Raw genomic sequence first — 17,219 nt, 5'->3', positions numbered from 1 at the left:
CTTTGGAAGGATGGCTGCATCCATTTCAGAATCGCAATTGTGTTCCCTTCTACTGGGTATTTCACTGTATTCCCTCAAAGAAGATGAACATATTGTAAATGTTTAACGTGGATCGCATTTATTCTTAGAACGAAATACATACAAGGCTGGGATTCTAGGATGGCCTACATGCAGTTTGGTTTGGTAAGGGGTTAAAGATCATCTAGCGCACGGATTTCAAATAGAGCACCAGTTCCTCGAATTCGCATTTGCTACTGTTGGAAATGCAAACGAAGTTGGTGCTTCGTCAATGGACATAAAGTGATTACAGATTTAAATAAAATTATTCTATGGTATTCAGCTCATGTAAGTATCGTGTTGTGATATCTTTTTATACACTTGACAAATGACAGATTTTTTAATTTAAACAATGAATGTACGTAATAATGACAACGAAAACAGTCAAAATATCAACATAAAACAAATAATGTTCGAACATGACGTGTGCTTTCTAAAGCCGATTGGATCCTAATGCGCTAGAATCTAAAACCGTATTGAATTTGTTAATGGTGTTTTTTTGTTAGCCTAGGATCTATGCAGATTCTACTGAACAGATTTGTATTTCAGTGATGTTTGGTTTCATTTGGGTGGGGTATAAATTATGGGCTTGGGTTTCTTCTAAAAACGTCGCATAGAAAATGTAGTGGCTTTTTGAATGTATTGCATCGTAACTAGACTTTTCGCCATTCTCAAAACTATTAACCCTGATGTGCCTTCTGTTAAGTATGTATGTTAGATTAAATATTTATACATATCATATAGCTACTGGCAATGGAGCTCTAGCCCCTTGCATCGGTACGTCCTACATGTGTATATATATAGAGTGAATCACAGGATTTCAATTTTTGCTAAGTATTTTTAACAATCAATTACTATGTATTTCGGCTCGACTCGCTACGACTTCTCGTCACCGCTTTCTCTCTCTCTCTCTCTCTCTTTGCTCTCTCTCTCTCTTAATGCGACTCAGATGCGTTAAAATTAATTTCGATGTGTCTACTAGCAGTAATTGAAACTTGTTTCGTAATTATGTATATTAACATTTAAAATGATTTCTTTTGCAGTCCTTTGTTGTTCCAAATTATTGGTTGTTTAGTGTTTAACTGGCGGCTCGATCTCCTGCCCGCCAGACAACGCCATCTCGTCCTCGCCGGACGATAATCCGTCAGTGCGCACACCTGCCTGCACAGCCTGGTCAGCAGCTTCTGCGCCTTCTGCAGCAGTTGGCGCGATCGCCAGCTGCTCACCTGATCGCAGGCGCATCCCATGCCCGGCTCAACCAGGTGCTGGGATGCCGAATGAGGTCCTGCCGAACGGGCCAGCATCAGGTACTGTCACCGCAGATGACTAAAGTGAACCTCCAGCCAGCAGGGGCAGCCCATGATATCCTGTCTTTTGTAGTCGCGTCCCCAGCCCTTGCCAAAGCTGATCTTAATGCTGAAGTAGTCGACGGGTCCCATGGGATGATGTCCGTGATCTCTCATGCTCAGAAGTTCAGCCCTGCGAAAAGGAATAAATATACATCATAAGAGGCTTTGACAACTGGTTAACTTTATTGACGGATCTTACCTATTGGTTTCAAAGGCCTTCAGACAATAGCCCGGCATCACTTTGCACACTCGGTCCAGATTTTCGGACAGGGTGGGTGAATCGACAAAAATGGTTGTATTCCCACGATTGTAGATCCAAACATCGCCGTTCTCCAGACTCAATGTGACCCCTGTGAGGCGGACCGGACTCCGATTAATATATCTTTTCACGTTAGTAAATCCTTTTCTCTTACCCAATCCGACCGTATGACGCGCTTTTGGCACCACCGAGTGGATCTGATTGCCTGCTGGTGTGAGGTCACGTAGGCACATGCTGTCCACCTCACTGGCCACAATCCCATCCGTGTAGATATTGACTGCATTCGTTTTGGCGTGAAAGAACTCCCCGACGCGGTGGGCCATCTCCCAGTAGGCGATTTGGCACCACACCTGACTGTTGATGTTATGATCTGAAATTTAAGGAAAACACAATGCTGTAGATGCAGGTATCTATTTGGATAATAATAATTCCAAAAAACAGTTTAAGAAATCGTAATTATGTATGTACATGCTACTGCAAAGATTAGATATGAATGAATTTACAATGTCTAGTTAAGTTGCTTATTTATTTGTGAGATTGTCAACTCATTAAATTCATAAAGATGCCTGCGATAAAGTTATTCCCATTAATAACTATTATTCAAATCGCAATCTTGTAACCCGCATACAAATTGCTAGCTAAAGCGGTAATAACTCTTTCGCCGGCCAATAAAATGTGATTTAAAATTGCCATAACATTCAAGCGATATCGGGGGAGTAAGCGCTATATATCGCCATATCGTTTGAAAATACAGAATACAGCGAGTCTCGCATTCAAATATTCACATTCACATTACGTTCACACTCACTTGTGTGCTCAGACATTTAAATGGTAATAATTTTGGCGCCAGGGCATTACGTAAACAGACCGGCGTCGCGTATTCTGTATGTGTGTGGTATTCATTTGCGCATATGTATGTATATCGGCCCGCTCGGCTGGCTGTGTGTATATATGAACATATATTAGTGCACAAACCCACAGAGTCTGTTTATGGGTTCATTTGTATATTCCGATTTCGAACGCGTGTCGGTCGGGCCAATAACAAAGTGAGAAACAAGTGCCGCTCTTTATTTGAAATCCTTGCTGACGAGAGTTTTCGAAAACGCGTGGGCTTTGAGTACAAATTGTTTGAAATTTATGTCCACATTAAACCAAACCATTCATAAAATTAAAAATTTATATTTAATTGAATGAATATACCTACGAATGCCTCGGAATTAGTAAACAAAATGCGCTGAGTTTAACGTTTGCAGTCGTAAAGCGAGACAATGCTAACATTGCGTATACGCCACCGTATCTGTAGTTATGTATTTATATATTTGTAAATACCTACTTCAGATGACACCATTACCATTGTCAGCATTAACACACCCTCGTCTTGGGAATTTATCAATCAACAATGGCATAAAGAGCATTGTCAGACAACAGAGTGCAAATATCGCGCATACGCCATGGTGGCCAAATTGCCAATGGCAACAATGCAAGCGGGTCGATATTCGATTACAGCGGCGGTGCAGTTGGCCAGAACGGCCAGAGCCGATTCGAGAAATGTGCTGTGCGCATTGGGCGGCACACATAATCTACACAATCGCTCAGCGATTCAGCGGAAAATCGAGGAAAATCGCAGGGAAAATGAAAAGGCCGAAAGGCGCTAAAGGCCAAGCCCAGGCGCGCGGCTAGTGGCGCCAAGTAAAAATATATCGCAATAAATCCGTAGACGGCTTTTAAAATTTTGCATGGCAAAGAATGTGTCGAATGGGGTGGCAAGTGGCGGGCAACGAGCGGGCCAGCGGGGGCGTTGGACGCTGCAAGTGGCGCCTGTCCGATGTTTACCTAATTAGGTCGACGCCGGCGATTCCGTCGCGTCTCGCCATGGCCACGAAAAATTGTTTACCCCACCAGGCAGCCGTCGCCACCTCGCTCGCTCAACTGGGAGAGTAGCAGCTCGCCAAGATTGTGGGCCAGTTGAGTTGATCCAGGCGAAAGGTGAATCGGAAAATTGGGGAATCAGCTTGGCACCCTCATTGTGCAAACTCAAATGAAATCGAATATATCTACGTAGAAATTTCAACAGGTTCTGCCTCATATATTACACTTAACGTGCCATATTTTCCGAATTATTGGCCTTGAATAAATAAATTATTTTGGCATTTCAATTGAAGATGGGAAATAGAAATATTTGAATAATTTTAATGGATCGATGATTCTTAAGAATTGTTGTCTTAATATGGTTAGATTGAGATATTTCATTTGAATTGTATTTAAGTATTTCGTGAAACATTGCGATTTACATTGGTAATTAAAGATTGTGACAGTGAGAATTTGCTATGTATACACTTAGAGCTCTAAGCTGGAGGAGGGTTCTGCTTGAAAGATCTACCTACTGCAGTTTTTCCTGTACTACACATTTGTAAATTCGTAGCGCCGCTTCATGGCTGCTGATTCCCCTTGCTAATATTTATGTAAGTAGGTACATAAATGTACATACATTTGTGTTAGATGCCCGAATCCACGGGCTGCTACATCATCTTTAAATTTAGAATATTTTATCTTCAATCTGTGTACATGTGTGTGGGTTGAGGCAGTGGCCTGTAAGTTTGTCGGTGGCACACATGTGTTGCCTTCGGGGAAACACGGATGCCCGACTTGTGTGTGCTCCATTTCGGCCGAGTTCGAACGGCGATGAAGTTGCAGTAATGCAATTACGAAATTGAATCGATTGCTCAAGAAAGCTGAAATTATGTGGGCGATTTAAACATTCCATAGTACTTATCGACGTTCTGCAACTAATACTATATTGATGATGTATCTAAGTACCTTTGCTTTCCTAATTAACCATCATAATATTTAAAACATCATCCCATCATTGATTACAAAATTCTTGAGAAGGCCGTTCGAGACTATCATTCTCAGTTCAAAGACTATGCCAACAATGTCCATTTGACAAAATTGTGATGGGAATCAATCAAATCGAAATTTCAATCTATTTTTAACTGGCCTGTCACCCAATCGTCGTAAAGCCGCAACTTAACGGTCCATTTAAATGTAATAGTTTTCCGTCGTTTCGTCGCCAGTACAATGCCATAAAAAAGCTAAATGGACGATGGTATACACACACACACGAATGAGTGTATGCATGTGTGAGTTCTGGCCAGTTTCAGTTTCACGGGCCGTCTCAGTCGCCGGGTAATGGTAATGCCGTGAATGATATCATAGCCCCCATAGGACCCCTTGTACCCCCTCCGCCTCTGCACCCCCTTTCAAGCACTCTTGTAAGTTAGCATTAAAATTGTGGCGCCATCGAGAGCGCCAACTCACCTCGCTCTCCGCGCTCACTCCCTCTCTCTCGCTCAGCCTGCCGCCGCCCGTGTTTGTTTTTCGCTCATTATTTATTTTCATTTCGTTTTTGCTGTTTTCGCTTAAAAGTTAATATCAATATAGAAAGTGACGACCTGACGCGGCAAGCTGGCGCCACGATACAACAACAACTGGCCCGCCAGAGAGAGCGCCGCTCACACACACCACTACCGGGCACCAGCCCCAATACACCTAAACGGCAAAATAATCGCAGCACTTCGCTCTCTTCCACTTTCTTACACCGAACAAAAATATCGTTACATGGAAAACAATATCATTTAGAAATATATTTTCATTTTATTTGGTTTGTTTGTAAGTTCATCAACTATTTTTCAACATCGTAAATAGATTGTGTTATTAAGGCAGTGTTGTGATGTTTGATTCAAAATGAAATATGTATGCCTCGAATACCTCGAATTTATTCCACAAATGAAAATGGATTTTTTTTATGTGCTCTCTCCCAATCGCCTGATAAGCGGGGGAGAGGCAAAAGAGAGTGGGATTTTGGGGCACAAAACTCACCTTTTCCATCAGTGGTAACCGACTCGTAGAGAGCCGGCTTGTAGATGTTCGAAATGCTGGTGCTTTCGGCACTCCACGTGCTGAGCGCTGCCGACTTTGCATCGTTCTGCGAGTCTTCTTCGAAATCTGCAAGATTTGGTTTTGTTGATTAATACACCCGGATCGAAAATGTATATGGAAAAGCCGGCTTACCTGCATCTTTCAGTCTCAGCATTTTTGAGCGTTGGTACGGCGGTGTTGGGGATTCTAAAATGGTAGACAAGAGAGGGGATAGTTTTAGATATCTTGGAGATACGTACATACATACGGTACACTTGTATGAATGGTATTATTAGTTTTGTAATAGATGCATGATAAACAAGTAAAATCTCCATAGTCTTAGAAATATTAGTACGCTATAAGATGTTGAAGACTGATACATTTTATATAACAAATTTGTATAACAGCACATTAAGCTATTTATTTATTGCTCTTTTAAGATCACACTAACATAACCTGCTAGAAAGAGTTAAAGGTAAAGAACTCTACAATGCCATTATCAATAACTCGATTCAATCGAAATGCATGAATTTGCGGTAGTTTAAAAATTCGAAATGTTATCAAGTAAATTGACCATGTTAATGAAATAGTTTGGCTGACTAAACCATATGAAAATTCTTATCTCAACCTTATCGGCCTAATGCACTTTTACCAAGTTTCATTTCGGACAGCAACGTGTATGATTACAAACCCTTTCGAATTAACGAAAACTTCGAGTTATAAATGCGCGTCTTCTAGTCGGGGCGCATATAGGATGAGATCATGGTTCGCAAAACTAATACATACTAGTGTTTGAATATTTGAGCAGCAAATAAAGCGAAACAAAAACAGAGAGAGAGAGCAACAAAGCCAAACAAAAATAAAGGCCAGAAAAACTAAAAACCACAAAGAAAGAATAGGCAGTCGAAACAAACCCAGGCGTAAGCGTAAGCAAGCCAAACATCAGCGCGGCGATATAAAAATAAATAATCTTTGCATATCAGGCAGCCCCACTGGGGGACATTTTATTTTTATTGGCGCAAAAATCGTTTGATGTGCGGCGATCTCCGATCGCTGGTAGATACCAGCTCCCATCTCCGATTCCTATGGCGCTGTATTTAATCTCGCTTACATTCTACATCCTACTCCGTTCCGTTTCGTTCCCATTCTTTCAATTCACTCCCAAAAAAGCAAACGGAACAGGTCGTTTTTGGTGACTGAGATGGGCGCAGACAAAGGCCTCAATGAATTACCTGCCAGATTTCGAACCTCTCATTCAATTAAATAAATTAACTTATTTATGAAGCATCGCATTAACATTTTATGGCCTGCATTAATGTATTACTTAAAAAATAATAAACCGTGCGCCATGAATATAACATATTTTAATAATATCAGATCAGAACTTTAATACAAATGGAACAAGTTAAACAACCTATCCTATTTTTACTCTGAAAAATTATTATGCAACGGATCCACTTCGGGTTAATAATAAGATTTACTATAAACAACTTTGTAAGCTTTTCATTTTATGATATCAGCAAAATACAAGCCCTTAGATCAAATCGTTATTTAAAAGGGGCACGGCAATTTGTAAATTAAACTAGACATAAAGCAAATCGGCTTTGCATCCAAATATCGTTGATTAGCTTCCAACCAATCGAATGCATATCTATGCGATACACTTGAGAGAATTTAATATTCAGTCAACAAAAATCGCCATAAAATAACTGCACATTAAAGTCCAAAAGTGGCAATCAAGGTGCAACAGATGAGCCCAGATTTCGATGGGAGTAGAAGATCTGCAGTAAGTAATGCTCTTGGTATTCTGACGGCGCATAAATCGCTTGATGCGCCTCGTCAACGGCGCCTGGCGACTCGAATCGCCTCAAATGTTCCCAGATCGTGGCGATTCGCCAACGTCGGTCCCCAAGCCCCAATGTACCAGTTAAACCTGATTACGAGCGGCCGCGTCATCGACGCCAACGTCGAAAATCTAACAATTCTTAACAAAAAAAACCATAAAAACAAAAAAACGAGCGGCACAGCGAAACCGAAACTGAAACCAAAGGGAGAACCGACCATTCCAGAACGCCGTCAACAAGCTGATGGATCGTATGATCGTATGACCAGTCGGCGGAATAGGCAACTGAATATTTACGGCTCTGGGTGTTGGGTTCTGGGCAAAAGAGTACCAGTCCATTGAGTCAGATTCCAGTAATTGAAATTTAAACCAGGCGATTCCATAAAGTGGACACCGCTTTGTTTGTCGACCATGCTCCAGATTTCCCCATTCCTATTTAGAATGGATTTTAAAACGTATGGGGTATTTTAGTATCAATCAGCCAAACAGTTCTGATAAGAATTTTTCAGTTTTTTATGCATTTAAACCATATATGCATGTATGTTGTTCGATGATAAGTACTAGGTAATATCTTGTAGTACACAGGGGTAACTGCGTTTCACCCTAAACTCACCTCCAGCACACCTGACATAATGATTAAAATAAGCGTAAAACCGAACTCCATGCTATTCCAGGCATACAACGTAATTAGTCAAGTTCCCTCCATCGAAATCATTAAATAGTCCCGAAACGATTTCGACCAGCGCAAATATGCCAGCATAAATATGTATCTGTAGCCGATCTCCAGAGGAACACACAAAAACCCTCAACGGCGCAGTGCAACTTTATGGCCAAGAACCGCACCTCTCTGAATGGGATCGGATGGATGGATGGGGCAGAGGCACGCAAAATGATCCTTTTTATAGGTGCCTCGCTGCGAGGCAGGGACGTTGGGGTCGGTGGAGTCGGGCGGAATCGGTCGGAGTCGGAGAGCCAATGGAACTGCGATGTCCAAAGACCAAAGCACCGGTCGCGGGACCACTCGTCGTTACAATTCCTGGAATTGTGTTCCCCGACCGATGCGGATGGAATAACATTATCGACTTGTTTAATGTGTTCGGCGCCATCATTAAAAAACCAGTCACTGTCGGGACGTCGTCCATCCGCCGGCCAGACGACGATGACACAGCCAGCAGAAGGCAGCCAGAAATCCAGAGAGCCAGAAAGCGGTCTGTTGCCTGTTGCCGATTGCCAGTTCCCTGTTGCCCGCTGCCCGTTGCCTTCATCCAGTTGCCAGTGCACAGGCCCGTTGCACAGGCACGCTGGTTAAGTGGCACAGGTAAGTGCGGCCAGGTAAGGGAGGCTGTATCTGTATCTGTATATGTATCTGGCGACCGGCACGAACAGAGTCTTCATGTTTCCCAAAAGATTGTGTTTTGTGCACAGGAATGTCGGTATAGACATGCCTTTTTGCCATCACATCTACAGTGATTATCGGTTAGGGGAAGACTCTGAAGCTGCTGGCGAAAAAGTGGTGATCTTAATCTTAGTCGCTATTAAGTTTAACATCAACAAGTAAACGTATGCAATTTCCTAATTAATTTGTTCGCAATCTTAGAATCTCGCTTGGATTTCTTTTGCTGTTGTCTTCCCCTAATTAAAGGTTTATTTTACATTTATAAAATGGCTCATAAAAAAGTATTTATGTATTCTTATACTAATTGGGACTATTTTTTTATGATTCAATTAACATCAAATAAAATGTACACATAGTTTTACTACATTGATAAGAATGGCCGTTCATCGATCTTAATTTTGTGCTTCTTTCTATTAGTGCTTTATATAATATTCCACTGATGAGTTCGATGGGTGAAATTATTGTAGCTTCAGCAGAAATTCTTCACATTGCAAAAGATTGGGATTTTGTTTGGGGTTCGAGGTTAAAAAAGCTCCACATATAGGCACCATCGCCAATTGATGAAAACGCACACAGATGATGTATTACAGGCATGCAGTTTAGTGCTGATATAATAGTGCGATTAGATTAGCACTAGAACGGCGATCCATGTGGCCATACAGTTGTAAGCTCGGCCGAGTGATACGCACGTTCTAGATAACGTTCAATGTGGCCAGTAAATCTGTTGCCCGGGCAACTGGGTTATAAATAAATGGCACTCATCGATAGCTTTAAACCGTGATGAAAGGCTAGCTCTGCGATGTAAGTGCATGGCGCATCTTTCAATCAGCATGAGAAAAGATGTATGTATAATGCCTACGGATGCAATTGGTATGTCTACGTATTTTTGATACGCCAACGAAGTGTGTGCATGCGCGTGCTAAAAATAAAAACAAACAAATCGGAAAGCGCACATGTATGTAATGCACATATGTACGATGTACATGCACATGCTCCGATATTTGCCCGAATGTACATAGTGCGAATGGGATCTCTAAACGGTGCGCCAACTAGCTGGTGGCGACGGATGCGCCGCGGCCTCAGCTACAGTGAAGCGTCTCAAACAAATCAAATCAAGTATTGTTGGAAATTTCATCGAAGAAATATTTAAAAAATGAAATGTCTCAATATTAAGAAAGTAGTTAGCTCTTTTACCTACAAAAATTTGTCAGGATTTTTCGGTATGGGCAAACGCCCATAAGTAGGCAACGTTTTTATACAAAATCCAAAAGGAAGTTATTTTCATAACGAAATTTATGAAAATTAAGTTTTTAAAAAAGTTTTCTATTGAAAATAGATGCTTTTCTCGAGTTAAAAAATTATTTAGAAAAAAATTTTTTATTGATTAAATGGTGGTCTCAGAATTTTTTTATTTTCCTAAACTCCTTTAGCTTATTTGCCTCGATCGTTTGATTTAGGGCAGCTGGACTGTATTTCGAATGATTGGACGAGTACTTGAACGAGTACGGGTAATGGGTAATGGGTATGGGCAATGGGTAACGGACTCCGCCGACTTTGCTTTAGCTTTTGCGTTTGCGTTGGCGACGACGCCTGATTATTTCCTGGCGCCAGTTTCTAAATTTACGCAAATTATTTTGAAAAGAATTTAGTCGCCGTCATGTTGGGCCGACCGTTTGCGTGGCGCTTTCACGCACATTCTCCGCCGCTCTCTCCGCTCCACCACGTGTCTGCGTGTGTGTGTGTTTTGGTGCTCGAGTGTGGTGTGTGGGCCGTGATAAAGCGGAATTAATGAGCCGGAGAGCGGTGGATCCGGTGGGTGTGTGAGTGCGCTGTGGTGTCTATGTTTGCGTCTGGGCAAAAGTCAAGGCGGCGGCGCACAGTGAGCCAACACAGAAAGAAATAATAATGCAGTGCTACTAGCCTACATCTTGGAATTGTTACGTTTAAAACATGTTGCATGCTGCATCCTGCTTCTCAAGAAAAATTAGCAGCGCAGTTAACAGCATTCAAATAACTCAATCGTGTTTAAAATTGGTCTTTTGAGACTGAAAAGATAGCAAATGCATTGGACAGCGATGGTAATTGTGGTTCAGTTACGTTATTGTACGTGCAAAAATGTAGAAATTGCACTCATCACATGACAAGCTGATATGTAAAAGCATATGTAAGTATATTTCTATAATCTGATCATTTTCTTTACACTTTCTTTTCTGTGCAGGAACTTGAAATTCAGTTTAATGCATACGGATACAGATACAGATGCACCTTGTATCTGGCTCTTTTGGCTGCGCTCTGGCTCTCCAGACTGAAGAACACTCACTCATAAGTACGAATATAACCACACCACTGCAGAGTGCAGCCCATGCTTGTTTGCGAAAAATAAAAAAAACAAAATTGGCGAGCAGCGGCATGTTCGTATGGATGCGAAAGGATTGCCTGTCTGTGTGCCCTGGCGCCACCGAATACATGCTCACCACACAACCAGTGCATTAGTGTGTGTGTCTGTGTGCCTTCACCTACAGTGGTGGGCATGAGTATTGGCACAGCTGGCGCTTAGATTGCTATTTGCTTTTCCTCCCGCCATAAAGATTCGAATAAGGTGCGAATTTATTGGGGGGGAAACCAATTGCAAATGAATTTTCGATCGATCTACATATGTAAGTCCAGTGTAAACGCAATTTGCACCCTTTTTGCGGTTTAGATACCGGAATCGATCAATTTGAAGTTTCCAAGAACTTATCTGATACTTTTATTTATCCAGCGAAGTTTATAAGTAAAAACAATGTCTAGCGCTCTGGAGGTGCACATTTTAACTTATTGGATTCCGAATTATATGTACATTGGGAATCGATTACAGTTCTGAAGTGGCATCTTAAAATGATTTTAAACGTCCCATAATCTATGTTCAAACATATTCTTGTCTTAAGCTTGGATACTTTATAGAAGTAGATCCCTGTGGCAGCAGTACAGTGGTCCTACCTGTTTCGGGCTGGTGCAGGATGCGAAACCAATGCAGCGGATTGCAGCACATGTAGATGCAGTCGCGGGCGGCGGGACAAGTGGGCAGTCGCTTCAGTTCCTTGGCGTTCCACAATTCCCGCCAGAAAAACAGGCGACTGGCGGTCACGTGCGGCTCCCAAACCGTTTGCGTTTTGCACGGTATCAGGATGCACTGCAGGTAGGTGGGTGCGGTGGTGGTGGTGGGTTCCACGACATCGCGCTGCGTCTTGGTCGGCGGATCTAGGCGACTCTTGACTGCAAGCAGAAGTTCGTTTCTCTGCTTGCGCTTGAGTTGCTTCATTAGCGCTTCGAAATCCTCGCGAAATCGTTTGCCATTCTGGGCTTGCGTTTGGGGAGGATGAGCGGTGGCTCTGGACGTGCTGACTGGAATCGTAAGTGTGGATCCGCTGGTGGACTCCGTTGCGCCGCCGCAGCATTTCCGAAACATGGTCGTAAAGGTGGTGGCACTTATCATCCGGCGGTCCACCGGCTGAACCTGTCCCTGATCCGGACTCCGATCCTGATCCAGATCGCTTCCGTCGATCAACATATCGTCGCAGGAGCTTGCGCAGCTGTAACCAGGAGCGGTACAGCAGCGGTCGCACGCTGACGGAGGCGGCGGCAACACATCCATGTGATTTGGCAGACGGCGGTACGGATGGCTGTTGTTGTTGTTGTGGCCTTGCCCCTGACTCAGACTCAAACTCTGGCCACAGGAGCTGGAGTTTGAGCTGGAGCAGTCCATCCCGCAGGCTATCGAACTGTAAGGCGGCAGCGGCGTCTGTCGCATTGCCAAGGAGTCCTCTTCGTTGCAGGAATAACCAAAGCTTGGAGTACACTGATGAGGGCGGGGTCGATGTGGAGGGGGAGGCGGCCGTGGTGGCTGAGCGGGCGGTGCTGCTGACACCCCATTGCTCGGATTGTTGCTGGACGCATAACGCCATAACACCTTCTTTTCTCTTGGGAATATCATGGAGGGACATACAGTTTTGCGGTAACATCGATCCTATTGTATGCGCATTATTTGTAGTTGACTAACTTGGTTCGCGGACTCGACGGGGCCGGCTAGTCACGGTAGTTCACTTTGTGTTCTTCTTAGCTACTCCGATTGCACGGGTGGGTGTCTGGGAACTTGAACTTATTTCGGGGCGGGCGAGGGATTCAGGGGACTTGGGAACTTGTCAAACTGTTTTATACTTCTCGTATCACTCGTTGATATGTATACTTTCGACGGGCTTGATATGTACTGTCCAGTGGTGTGCACTCTGCAATGAAAGAGGAGTACGATGATTAGTCACTGGCCTAATTGGTCTTCCGAGCATCGTTAAATGCACTCGTGGTTAAGTAAAGCGGGGGCGGAGTCTAGAGAGGGGTTTGCCTGCACCTAATCTTCAAAACATAATTAAACTGGTCCCTAAATCTGTATTATTTAGATGTAACCAAAACATACATAGCTAAACCGATCGGCTTGTTAATTCAATGTTTATATTGCTACTTTTTGTTTTCTTTGAATAGAATAATATATGTATGTAGATGAATCTGATTTGAAAGATACCAAAATCATAATGCTTTATTTTTTATTAAACCCTCTGAGCACATATGCAGGTGCATACTTACATACATATGTATGTATCAAATCAATAATGAGCGTAGTGTTGTTTGAATGTGCCACATTTCCTATAAAAAGGCTACATTCCCCGTTTTCGATTTCCAGACTACGCCCCTGGTGGCAGGCAAGGAATCTAGTGGTGGATCGCTTGAGTGAGTAATACCCCCTCCCCGCCCTCTTTCACCAACGGACAGCCGACGCCAGTGCATATGCAAAGATCTGTGCGGCAGCATCAGCTGTCAGCGAGAAAGAGACGGACGATGGTGGGGGGGAACGATTGGTAAGGGGGAACGATTGGTAAGGGGGAACGAACGGGAGAGCGCCGCAAATTAACAGCCCAAATACGCTTGTGTTTGTGTATGTGTGTGGCCCATGCGACTATTTCCATTTTGTTGCTGGCATTTCTTGCGCTCCTTATCGACGACAAAAGTGGCGCCGCCGGCATGACGGCAACAACATAAAAAACAGCACAGCAGCGACGAACAGCAACAAAATTACGAGTCAGCCCCACAAGCACGCTCACCAACACCAACACACCGCATCAAACACACTCGCGCTCTCTCGCTCACTCATACATACAGAATGCTTGCGTGCAGAGTAAAAAAAAGGCAGGGCGGCGGGCGTGCGAGCGAGAGGGAAATGCCTGGCGCCACTGACGTAATAAAAGAAATAATAGTAACGATGTCGGCGGCAGAGGCGTCGTCGGAATGGCGCCACACCAACACACGCTCACCTTAGACAGACACACGGACAGGGACGAGCGACGCGACGGTCGGTTTGTCAGCCGGTTTGACAAGTTGAAGAATCAACAATTTAAGGTTGAGGTGAGTATGAAATAATCTACCGCAGCCGTGGTTCAAAAGAGTACGTACCACCAGAGAGTGCGAGTGTGGTGGGAATTAGAATTGAAGGCGCTCTCGAAACTCTTCTGAAAAGTCATCAAGTCGAGAACTTAGCGTTCTTAAAGTCTAGCTTTGAATTAGAACTTATCAGAATGCATCTGAGTTTTTCAATCGGAAACAAAAAAAGGTATGTTTTAAACAGTAGCATTATCTTATGAGACCAATCTTAGGACTTTACTTATTTTGTCAAGAACAGAAACATAATTAATAATAGGAATCAATTTATAAGATCCTTCATTCCCTCCACATAAACCGTATAACTGCACGATTAATATTTGTCAATAATAAAAAATGCAATGCGAAAGCGACAGAAATAAATTATTTACATATGGACATACATCTAAAATTATTTATGATGTGCGATGTATGCACCACAGTTTTTAGCTTCAAAATTGCAAAGTAATTGATACCACCGTACTTTTGCTTTCAAATATTTACCAATCTTGAGTCAGCCGGAACAAAAACCCTTCCACATTTAAAACTATGAAAGATGTGTAATCCAGTGAACAATAGAGAGAGCTGTTTACGTTCATAAAATTCAGTATTTAGAGCAAGTCCAATACAAAAAAAAAAAATTGCACATCAACACTTCAAAAGCCATATATCGCACATTTAACAATCAATTGAAAACAGTCTATACTCAAGAATTTTTATTCAAACCCGCTGAGTGATTATTTTTTCCAAATTCACGTTTACAAATTTATATGTATATTTATATATACATACGTAGTTATGGACTTTCTGATAATGAAAGCATGAGTAATTGTAAGTCCAATTGGAAACTATAGCGATTTGGTAACAGATATTCGCGACTCGGTATTATATAAAATATAAAATTATCTTCGAAACCGCATCAGAAAATATTGAATATGAAAACTTAAATAACGCTAATGAGTGATAAGCATTTGTTTGTTGACTTAGCTATTTTGCATAATCACGAGTGCACCTCTTCAAATCGGCTTGATTTTGAGTTCTAAGGAGTGGAAATAGGTACTTACTGTTTAAAATTTTTTGTTAGGTGGTTTCCGTTTAATCCTTTCCTTATGTAGTATTACTTTTTGATATGTGTAGGTGTATTTGATATGTTTAGAGGTTCACTTGATAATTTGTATTTACATTTACTGCAGAAGAAACAAACTATTAGCAACGAATTTGAATTTGTTTAACACGTGCCGACGGGTTTTTGTTATTGGATTGGTAACCGCAGTCGATTTTTTCTTTTTTTGCTGCTGGTCAGTCACTTTTTCCTATGCATGTGTACGTTTGTGTGGATTTAATAAGGTGCGAGTAATGTGTTGATTTCGGTTGAATATTATGTTGAAGTAGCCGAATGCCGGAAAACAATAACAATTTTTAACGTGGTGGAAAAGGTGTTTTTTGTTGGCTTGCGATTTGCGCTCTGCTTTGATTCTGCCGGCGTCGCTACCACCGCTATATACGTATACGTTTGTTTGTTTGTATGGGCCAGTGCAGGTACAATGTGTGTACGTGGCTGGCGAACAATTGCATTTCTTTTCTTGCTGTTATTTGCTCAGTTAAAGCTTGAACACACTTATTATTTGGCCCGCATTTTCCCCCCGATGCTCATTGATTTTTAATTCGCACACGAACACAACCACAAAACACACGCACGCAAACGAGATCGAAGATCCGTTATCCGGGCGGAGAATTCTCGCTCTTTCTTTGCACACACAAACACAAACAAATGCATAGAATTCATAACAGCAAGCAGCAAAAATAAAAGATTTTCGCCTGACGATTTCCAATCCCCTTCGATTCTCACTTCAATTGATTTGCCTGCTGCACTCACACTTTTTCTATGTATTTCCTCCTTCACATTTCAGTTCTAGAGCGCACAACAACTTCACTGCACTTGTTTGTTGTTTACGACGCCCGCGTTTACAACAACAAAAACAAAACCCGTAAATGTTGCGAAAAAAGAGTCGGGGAAAGGCGAAAAAGTCCGATATTTAGGAACTGCGTTTTTTTGTCATTTAATTAACCCAAAAATCATTTAGCAGTCTCGAACACAAATAACGTTATTTCGGAAAATTTCTCGTGGCAATACGTCAAGTATCCATCTTTTCGTTGATATCTTTCGGATTTGGATTTCTCGAACGGCAAAAGAACACACAAGCGACGCGGTTGAAAATTGTTGGGGCAATGAGCGAAGCGCTAACTGTGCGGATTGATAGTCTTTGGAGCTGTGGGGAATAAACGTGGGAGAAACGCCTGAGAGAGCGCCTGGGAGAGGGAGGTTTAGAGAGAGAGAGAAAAATTAAGAGACCAAGAAATTGTAAAATTAGAATCATACATAAAGTTCCCGTTCTAACAATGTATAAGAACTTCAGTTTTATTATTAATTAGAAAAGACTTGTTAAAATATCTTCATATTTTTCACATTCCCATTCCTACTACAAGTGCTAAACCAAAGAATCCAAGACATCTGAGAGTGGAGAGCATCCGTTGGATGGCTACTATGGCGTGGTGAGTTTCGTTTCGCTTCCGCGGACAGATACAACCTGCGCACGCACACCCACACTCGCTTCATGCTGGCAGTGCCGTTGGAAATAGTGTTGGCTAACGCGGTAATTTCAAAAATTGATAAGTTTTCCTAGACAAATTATGTGGGAAATACTAAGCTGTCCTATAATATAGGAGAAATCTATAACTATATGTTTATAATTGAAAAGCCGTGTTCAGTATGAGCATTTTATAATTTAAGTTAAAAAAAGATTAATGTACCTTAAAATTTTATTTAAGATGTCTTAAAAGGTAAATGCTTAAAAGGCATACAAGGTTTAATTAATTCGAATCAAATTAAAAACTCTCAGTACATATTAGCCCCTGTTAAATACGTCTGTTGAAGTTGCCAAAAAACTCAAC

General features: G+C 42.0%; 1 protein-coding gene across 4 annotated transcripts; it reads right to left on the bottom strand.

The window, feature by feature from the left end:
* Positions 1–97: 97 nt before the first annotated feature.
* Dad (Daughters against dpp) lies at positions 98–16,499 on the bottom strand. 4 transcript variants are annotated; one of them, NM_001382177.1, is made up of 8 exons: positions 16,144–16,499; positions 15,332–15,454; positions 11,802–13,087; positions 5,737–5,790; positions 5,545–5,670; positions 1,820–2,035; positions 1,606–1,756; positions 98–1,536 (listed from the first exon to the last, which is right to left on the bottom strand). In NM_001382177.1, the coding sequence occupies exons 3-8, from the start codon at positions 12,793–12,795 to the stop codon at positions 1,080–1,082; spliced, it is 1,998 nt and encodes a 665-aa protein (NP_001369021.1). In that variant the 5' UTR covers positions 12,796–13,087; positions 15,332–15,454; positions 16,144–16,499; the 3' UTR covers positions 98–1,079. The 4 variants fall into 3 exon arrangements, with proteins under 4 accessions (NP_477260.1, NP_001369021.1, NP_001014629.1 ...); NM_057912.4 differs by having other exon boundaries at positions 15,332–15,470; NM_169740.2 differs by lacking the exon at positions 16,144–16,499 and having other exon boundaries at positions 15,332–15,609.
* Between the last annotated feature and the right edge of the window lie 720 nt (positions 16,500–17,219).

This window comes from Drosophila melanogaster, chromosome 3R, assembly GCF_000001215.4.
Source record: "Drosophila melanogaster chromosome 3R".
In the NCBI taxonomy this organism is placed as follows: domain Eukaryota; kingdom Metazoa; phylum Arthropoda; class Insecta; order Diptera; family Drosophilidae; genus Drosophila; species Drosophila melanogaster.
This window is presented reverse-complemented; position numbering and strand designations above follow the sequence as displayed.

Bases quoted from the DNA above. Each gene is read 5' to 3' on its own strand.
- Dad (NM_057912.4), bottom strand. From the start codon at position 12,795: ATGATATTCCCAAGAGAAAAGAAGGTGTTATGGCGTTATGCGTCCAGC. The intron at 2,036-5,544 runs GTGAGTTTTGTG...CTTAAATTTCAG, and splicing joins GGTTACCACTGATGGAAAAG to ATCATAACATCAACAGTCAG. The intron at 1,757-1,819 runs GTAAGAGAAAAG...TCCGCCTCACAG, and splicing joins GCGTCATACGGTCGGATTGG to GGGTCACATTGAGTCTGGAG.